Genomic DNA, 9,369 nt, shown 5'->3' with positions numbered 1-9,369 from the left:
AGTATGCACTGGTTTCAATGTGTTTCTGTTTCTGTGGCTTGCGATAAATAAACAAAAACAAATATCCTGAGTAATGGAGAAGAAGAGACAGTACTAAGGAAAAAGCCTTTTGACATAGTGATATTTAAGCTGGATTCTGGAGATTGGAGAAGGGGCAGTCATGGAAAGGACCTGGAAAGGAGTGTGCCACCCAGAAGGAACCATGAATGCGAGGCTCTGAGGTGGAAAAGAGCTTAGTGTGCTTCAAGAACTGGAAGAAGGCCTGTGTTGCTGGGGGTAAGAAGCAACAGAGAGAGTTGTGCTAAATGAGGTCGGCTTCCTCAAGGAGCCAAGATTGCAAGCCACCGTGGCCAAGTTCCAAAGCAAAGCCCTGCCTCTCTGCAGCTTTTCCCCTCCCCCACCTATGGAACTCCTGCGCTGTTGCCACCGTCGTCATGGTGACGGGCACTCCGTTTCACTCATTGTTCAGGCCAGGAAGGAGCTGGCGCGTCTTTGGGGGTCCCTGCCCCTCCCCGTGGAGGCCCCCGGGCCAGGCCGAGGTAGCAAGCGGGGACAATGCCCGTGTTGATACCCCCAGCTGAGCGCAGCCAGGACACGCGCGTAGGGGCTCCAGCATGGCGCGAGGCAGCCAAGGCCATCACGCAGAAGGCGCACCATCTGACCGACCGCTGCGGGCAGGAGGCAGTGACCATGTGGCAACCCAAGGACAGCGTGAGGGACCCGCACGTGGCGCGCCACCTCTGCCGCGCCGCCTACATCCTGCCCTGGCGCTTCCGCGTGGAGATGCTCAAGGGCGGCGGCACCTTGGAGAAGCCGCCGCCGGGAGAGGGCGTCACGCTGTGGAAGGGCAAGATGAAGCCCCCAGCCTGGCACGCCCGCCTGCCGCTGCCCTTGCACCGCGATGCGCGGGCCCTGCAGACTGCCGAGGTGGTGCACGCGCACGCGCGCGGGGCGCGCCTCACCGCCGCCCGCCTGTGCCGCGCGCAGCACCAGATCAATGGGCAGCTGAGGCTGCTGCTTCGCCAGCGGGAAGCTACCGATCGCAGGCTCAGCGAAGTGCGCAAGGGCCTGCTCATTAACCAGCAGGGCGGCAAGCTTCGGGGCTACCGGCCCAAGTCTGAGAAGGTGGGACCATCCCCTTGCTCTCTCAGAGACCAAGGCCTGAGCTCCCGGATGCTCGGCCTGGGAAAACCCCTCCGCGGAGAGAGAACACCCACCTCCACCCTAGGCCTCAGCTTCCCACGAGTGAGGGCGCAAGAAGATGAGGACGCCCCCAAGAGGGGGTGCCTCGATTCCGAGCCCACAGGGTGAGACCCTCCCAAGGGGATGAGATCCTCAGCCCCCCTTGCCCCAAAGAGAGTGTCTATTCCAGTCCCCCAGCCAAGGAGGGAAGGTAGGACTCTGAATCAGACTAGATGAAATTCTTCCCAACCACAGCCCCAGCCCAGGTATGAAATCGCCCACCCAGCCCCCAGGCCCAGAAAGATAGACCCTCCCATGGGCATAAGACCCTCAATGCCCCAATCCCAGTGAAAACACACCCAAAGTCCCCCCCCCCCGGAAAGTGGGTGATGTCCTGGTCCCAACCCATGAAACTCTCCTCAAAATGCTGTTTTGGTTTTTTGTGGGGGGGGGGGGTTAAAGATTTTATTTATTTGAGAGAAAGAGAAAGCAGGGAGACAGAAAGGGACAAGGAGACTCTGCACAGAGCACGGAGCCCAATGTGGGGCTAGAGCTCAGCACCTTGAGATCATGACCTGAGCTAAAATCAAGAGTCCGGCACTTAACTTACTGAGCCATCCTTAAAACGTTTTTTTAAACCCCAAGTCCTCCCCCACAGCCTCACAAACTGAGAACCCCTCCCCAGGCCTCATCTGGGGAGAAAGGAACAGGTCCTGCCCACAGGTTGAGACCCTCAGATTCCAGGCCCCTGCGCTGAGAGCTAAGTCCCCAGCCAGAGAAAAGACTGAGATCCCAGCTCTTAGCCCTGGTGAAATCCTCCCCCTAAAGTGAAACTGCAGACCACCACCCCAAAAATGGGGAACATTCCAGCCTCCCTAAGGAGAAAAGAAACCCCCACACACCAGGTGGGATTCCTACTCCCAGCCCCCAAATCCATATAGTAAGAACCCAAAAACGTAACCCCTCATCATCCCTATTATGAGTCCCCTCTACTTTTGGCCAGGGAGGGAGGATAGGACCATCACCAAGGAAGGGGGATCCCCAGCCCCAGAGAATGAGAACAACCTTCCTCCAAGTTAAATCACCTTCATCTTACCTCACTGGACTCCTACCTATAAAACAGAGAAGGCCCCAGCCCTAATCTCTAAAGGATAAGACACCCCCCCCCCAGTGAGCGCCCCTGAAAGAATAAAACCTTCTCAGAGTGAGGTTCCCAAAGGGTGAGAGCACCACCAACTCCATTCTCCAAACCCAAAGTTTACGAAATTAGCAAACCCTCTACTACCCTGGAAGGAGAAATCTCCCTCCAGCTCCCTCTGGAAGATGTGAGAGATTCTCTCCTTGTTTTCTAGGTCCCTGACAAAGCTGACAGTATGCTTACCTGGGAGAAGGAGGAGCTAAAGGGCATGAAGAGGAAGATGGAAAAAGATATGGAAAAATCAGAGGCTCTGCTCAAGGTTGGGAATACCTAGGACCAAGTTAGGAGGGCTGGAGGTGGATCTGAATGGGTGAACTGCTCTGACCTTGGGGACTGTAGCCACAGCAAACCCTCAAACCACACCCCTGCCCATCCTGCCCTGACATTCACTGTATTTCCACATGACGCAATGGGAAAACTGAGGCTCTGAGAGATGGAGTTGGGCCCCAAAATAACAACAAACACCCCTTCTGTGCCAAGCCTTATGTAGTCACTGAGTTAACTTCTTAAAACTCTCCTGTGAAATAGAAACCCTGATCCCCTTGTTAGAGATGGGGAAACTGAGGCTCAGAGAGACACAGACTCACCCAAGGCACAGGGCTAGCCAATGGCAGGGCTGTGGCTTCACCTCAGGCATCCTTTTGCTTTCCATCTTTACCAAGGTATAATTGACAATTTAAAATTGTATATATTTCACGCAACTTGATGATTTGATATATGTCTACATTGTGAAATAATCACCATAATCAAGGTTATTAACATATCCATCACATCACATAGTTACCTTTATGTGTGTGTGGTGGTGAGAACACTTAAGATCCAAACTCAGCAAATGTCAATTATAAAATACAGTATTGTTATCTATAGTCACGTTGTTCTACATTAGAACTCCAGAACTTAATCATCTTGCACAACTAAAACTTTTTGCCCCTTGACCAACATCTCCCCATTTCTCCCTCCTCCACCCCAGGCCCTGGCAACCACCATTCTATGCTCTGGCGCTATGAATTTGACTATTTTGGAGTCCAAATATAAGTGAGATCTTTCTGCATCTGGCTTATTTCACTTAGCATAATAATGAACCTCCAGTCTCATCTATGTTGTCACAAATGGCAAGATGTCCTTTTTTAAGGCTGAATAATAATCCATTGTATATATTTTATTATATACATATTACATTATATGTTTATATCATATACTATTATTAATATAATAAATAATATATAATTATATAATAATATAACCTATTATATCTATTATTATATAATTTATAATATGTTATACATTGTATTATATATTAATATAGTCTATAACAATATGTTCTATGCTTTATACTATATATTATAGCATATATACTATATAATGTATCCTATATATACTAATATATTACATATTATATACTGTAATATAATACATAATATATGACATGTATAATATATAATGCATATTATATATTCAGTATCTTTTAATACATATAATTATATTATATTTATATTATATAATATTGTGATTATATTTTGTAAAATATTATATTATAATTATATAATTTATTATAAATTTTATATGGCTTCTATATAATATAAAATGTAATTATATAATGTATTATATAATTATACAATTATATATCATATTTTATGTAATATAATTTCTATATATGATATATATAAATATCCAATATATTGTATAAAATATTACATATTATAATAATAATATAGTATTTATATATAGCAGTTTTATAATATATTAAGATATCAATGTTTTGATTATTAATCCATTACTATTATAATATTATATATATCACATTTTCTTTATCCACTCACCTGTCAAGAGACACTTAGACTGTTTCCATGTCTTGGCTATTGTGAATAATGCTGAAATGAACATGGAGTGCAGATATCTCTCTGAGATCCTGATCTTCTTTGGATATATACCAGGAAGTGGGAGAACTACCTTATGATTCAGGTCAGGTGTCTTGAGCCTAGCTCTTTACATTGTAATATGTGCTCAGTCTTTGTCGGCTCTAGCTGGAGATGGTCTGTCACTACATCCTTCACTCTTGCAACAAGGATTTCTTTACGAGGGCTCTAATGGAGATAAGAGAGCAGCCAGGTTTGATGGAGCCTTTGAAACTGGTGAAAGTTGGCTGGTACTCTGTGTGTGTTTTTGACTCATCTATTTGACAAATATTAATCCAGTCCCCTGGTGTCCAGGCACCATGCTTGGCATTGGGGACAAATTCATGAAGAGGACAGAGCTGGCCTTGCCCTCACAGAGTTCACATTATAGGGCCACTCAAATAAGAGATCAGGGAGGTGGGTGAGGTTAGGGGAGGAAATTTAGGAGCTCATGTACTACTGTCCGTGGTGCTGAACCTTCCTTGAACTCACCCCACCAAACCCCCAGGCCACTGTCATATTCCTTTAAATCTGGTGAGTCCTGAAAAGTCCTTCAAGATAGTCTGAAGCTGACAAGGGAGAAGTCCCCAAGGGTGGCCCCAGCAGGCAAAGGTTTGCAAGAGAGAAAGGCGAATAGAGAGATGGGGGAAAAACAGACACAGATGGAAACTGAGAAGGGCCACTGGAGAAACCTGATGTACATATTTCTGGAGAAAAATGCTTACAACCAAACAGACGTATATCAACTGCAGATCACGAATGCAAACCGGCACTCAGAGCTTTCCCAGGGATCTCACCATGTGTCTCTAGAAGGCTTGTTGTCCCACTGGCCAAGTTATTTCATACTTTCTCTTCCTTCAGACCTCTCCACCTCTCTGCTTTCCTCATTCTCAGGGAATGACCCCAATGCATGGAAGCCACTGAAGGGAACCTGTCTCATTATTCCCTGCCAATGTTATAATTCCATCTACCTCTGCACCCACTTTCTCCCCATTCTCCTACATCACCAATATTTCCATCTTTATTGGATCATTCTCACTAGTGAACAAATGGGGAATTATTTTCTGATGGGTACAGATCTGTTTGGCATGATGAAAAATTTCTAGAAATGGAGAGTGGTGGTGGTTGTGCAACATTAATGCCACTGAACCCTACACTTAAAATGGTTAAAATGGCAAATTTCGTTATGTCTATTTTATCACAAAAAAAAAAAAAAACCCTCGGGATCCCATGCTCCCTTCTAGATAATCTCCACTTCTCTGATCCTCTCACTAGCCCCTCTTGTCTGCACATGTTGACCCCGTCACTTCTTTTGGGCGGGAAATGGATCACTTTTCCCCACTGCATTCTCCACTCCCTGATACACTGCCCAGCATGCAGGAGGGGCTTGATGAATATTTGATGAATGAATGGATGAAAGACTTTTTTAAATCTACTTTTCACTCAAATGGATGAAACCCAAAGATATTATATTCAGCAGAAGAAGCTACACATGGGATACACACTACGTAATTCCATTTATACGAAGTTCTAGATTTCAAAAGCATTTTCTTGAAGAGCCAGATAGTAAATATCTTAGGCTTTGTGCAAAATGCAGTCTCTGTTACAACTGCTCAGTTAGGCCAGTGTAGCACAAAACACCCAGAGACAATATGCACATGAATGAGCTCAGCTGTATTCCAATAAAGATTTAGTTACAAAAAGAGGCAGCCAGTCCATAGGCTGTAGTTTACGGACACATTAAAGAACAGGCAAAATTAATCTGCAAGGCAGCTTAGTAGAGAGGAGGGAAGGGGCACTAGGGATATTTCTGGGGTGATGGAAATATTCTATATTTTGATGAGGGTGGTATTTATACATGTATATATATGTATTTATATATGGGTAACATATAAATAAATATATTTATATATGGATATTTATGATATGGATATCTATCCATTATAAATACATAATATATAATATGTATCCACATATAAATACATAATAAATATATATCCATATGTAAATACATAATAAATATATATACGTTTATAATATATATCCATATATATTCATATTATCTATAACATATATATACATTTATAATATATACACTATATATTATAAATACATAATATATATTATATAATAAACATATATACATGTATAATATATACCCATATATAAATACAAAAGACTTGTTTTAATATAACTTTCAAATAACTGCAAATATCAAAGAAATGCAATATGCTTCATTTTATAATGGTGGAAGTGGGGTTTGGATGGGAGTAGTTCAGATGAGATAGATGTTGGTGGGGGAGATACTCTGAGGACAGCAGAGGGCTCCTGATACTAATAAGAGCGGAGGAGGAGAGACCCTGAGGCTAGGGGAGGGGATCAGCCCTGAATGCAGCTGAGGAGCACAGGACTGCAGGAAGACTATCAGTGTAGATTCAGCCAGTGCCACCTCTCCTCTTTACAAGTGGGGCAGTTGTACAGGCCGGGGGGGGGGTGTTCTTGAAGTGCCAGAGCAAAGCCAGGCTCGGAAACCCCCCAAAAAAATGACACCCAGGGCAGGGAAGCTACCACCAGCCCCTTCTGCTCCTCCCCTCTCCACCCAGGAATCACTGAAGGCTTCCGGACAGGGGGAGGGGTGTGGGCAGTGTCTGAGCTTCCACCTGGAAATAAATCAATTATTTCTGCCAGCAATGAGAACTGGAGAAGGTCAGTTGGGAGGTGGAAACGTTTTGGAGCCCCCAGCAGAGGAATCACTTCCAGCCACCTCTCCCAACCTCCCCACTCACACTCTGCCTTTTTCTCTGCCCCTCTCTGCTTCCTTGCCCCCAGGCCCTGGCGTCCTGCCGCGACACTCTGGCCTTCTGCTGTAAGGAGAGGCTCCAAGCTGTGGACCTAATGAACCAGCCGTTGGATAAGGTTCTGGAGCAGGCTGGCCGCCACTCCTGGGTGAACCTCTCCCGCGTCCCTTCCCCCCGCACTCAGGGCCAGAAAACGCCTCCCCCAGACCCTGTGGGCACCTATACCCCAGGTAAGCCCCCATAGAAAGGAGTCCACTATTGTAGGTACCCTTGGGTGCCCACGCCGCCTCCACTTCTCAGCCACTGCCTTCCCTGGGGAATCGCCCCCCTAGACCAAGTGAGAGGGCTGACAGCCCGTTTCCACTGAGATCATGTTCTTGATTAGCTCTTCCCCTTGCACACTCCTGCTTCCCACACTCCTACAGGCGAGCACTCCTTCACTCGATGCGGGACACTACTTATACCAACTCCACGAACAGCCGCTCTCCCCTGGACTTGCTCCAATTCCTTCAACAAACCCCCTCGCCCAGGGCCCAACACAACCTGAGAATAGAGAGGGGGACTCAGAAAGCCAGGATCGGGAAAAGGAGGCCTTGTATCTCCACGCGTGACCCCACCCCGCCCGCAGAGTGCGCCACGGCGCTGTACGAAGCCAAGAGACTGTTGATGGAGTCCAAGGACACCTTGCTAGAAATGACAAAGAACGAGGAGGACGTCCGGGAGCAACAACAAGAGATAAGCGATCGCGTGTGCGCCTCGCTGGCACAGAAGATGCGCGAGACCTTGGAGCTGAAGGTGGGCGCGGCGGGCGCGACTCCTAGTTGGCGGCGGGCCGCTAGGGTGGGCTAGAGCTGACTATAGAGAGGGGGGACGCGGGAGCAGAGGAGCCCGGAAGCCAGTGTGATCCCTCTGTGCTCCCACCCACCCAGGAAAGAATGAATATGACCTTAGGACTAATGAGAGGAACTATCCATCGGTGCACGAAATTCAACGAGGAAATGTACATCACTCGTGGTCTCATCAAGGTGTGCCGTGGCGCAGGAGCGTGCGGGGGTGGGGCCGGGGTTGCTCGCCTAGCCTGGGCCTCACTGCCCAGCCCACCGCCCTCCGCCAGGGTCCTCTGTCAAAACGCCACCTGGAGACTCGAGAGAAACTGGATAGACCTCTGGTTCGAGTGTACCAGAGACATGTGGGCACCCAACTCCCGGAAGCCTCGCGCCTCGCCCAGGTATGCCCCTCGGTGGCCCCTTCCGCGCCTTCCCGCCCTCTATAGGTGCAGCCCCATCCCGGTGATACCGCGTCCTCAAGCACACCTGACCCAGGTCTGCCAGCCCTTCAACTCCCGTCCAGAAGAAGGCCCTCCGGTACCCACACCTGTCTCAAAAAAGTCCCCTCAACCTCTACCCTTCTCACCCGCTCACGATACGGCCCTCTTTCAGCCTAGCTCCTTCAGGCACCCCTTGCCCAGGTGCTCTCCCACATCCCAAGTCCGCCCCGCCCCTCACTCTCCAGGTGCATACCCCCCCAGCCCCGCCCTGTCGCAGCTTCTCTCAAGCGCATCTGGCCCAAGCGTGTTGCCCCCAATCTCTGCGAGTCCCGCGTCTCCCCCTGTGCTCCTTCCCAGGCGGAGACCTTCCGCAAGCACACGTGGCCCACAGGTGTGCCCCTCCCCTTCTGAGGCCCGCCCCTTCTTAAAGGTGTGCTCCTTTCACACGCACACCTGGCCCTGGCGTGTTATCCACCCCGCTCCGTGGCCGGCTGCCCTTGCACCGGCTCGCCCGGCCCGCAGCACGGTCCCGCCCCCTCTCCAGGGCACTGACAAGCTGCAGCGCCACATCTCGCACATGGAAAAAAACCTGAAGGAGCTGCTCGCCACGCACAAGAACCTCACCGGGAACCTCAACTGCAAGAAGATCGGGTATGAAGTCGACTACAATGTAGTGCGCCTGCTCCTCCGCCAGCGGCACCCGCACATGTGCTACGAGCAGGCGCAGCGCCTGGTCAACGACTGGGACCCGCGCACGCCGCCGCGCGTCGAGTCGGATGCTGCCACCAAGTGACGGACTCGTCCCCCGCCCCCCGCCCCAGCCATCTGGCCCAGGTCTAGCTGGACCTGCGGAGCAGACTTACAGCTCAATGGCCCGCCCCCTCGCCTGACCTACCCTCCCTCGAAGCATTCTCTAGCAGAACTATAATTAAAAATGATAATAATTACCATTTACTAGGCACCTGCTGTGTATCAATCACTTACCCTACAACACGTTATGGGCGGTATATCCTGGGAGTTAACAGGCTC

General features: G+C 48.8%; 1 protein-coding gene across 1 annotated transcript; it reads left to right on the top strand.

Moving 5' to 3' along the window:
* The first annotated feature begins 555 nt into the window (after nucleotides 1–555).
* CCDC105 (coiled-coil domain containing 105) lies at nucleotides 556–9,133 on the top strand. The gene is made up of 7 exons (XM_040628174.1): nucleotides 556–1,125; nucleotides 2,535–2,639; nucleotides 7,105–7,303; nucleotides 7,702–7,868; nucleotides 8,003–8,098; nucleotides 8,188–8,301; nucleotides 8,885–9,133. Exons 1-7 carry the CDS (start codon nucleotides 556–558, stop codon nucleotides 9,131–9,133), a joined length of 1,500 nt encoding a protein of 499 aa, XP_040484108.1.
* Nucleotides 9,134–9,369: the final 236 nt, after the last annotated feature.

The sequence above is a fragment of the Ursus maritimus genome, unplaced genomic scaffold (genome assembly GCF_017311325.1).
Source record: "Ursus maritimus isolate PB19 unplaced genomic scaffold, ASM1731132v1 scaffold_14, whole genome shotgun sequence".
Classification (NCBI taxonomy): Eukaryota; Metazoa; Chordata; class Mammalia; order Carnivora; family Ursidae; genus Ursus; species Ursus maritimus.
This window is presented reverse-complemented; position numbering and strand designations above follow the sequence as displayed.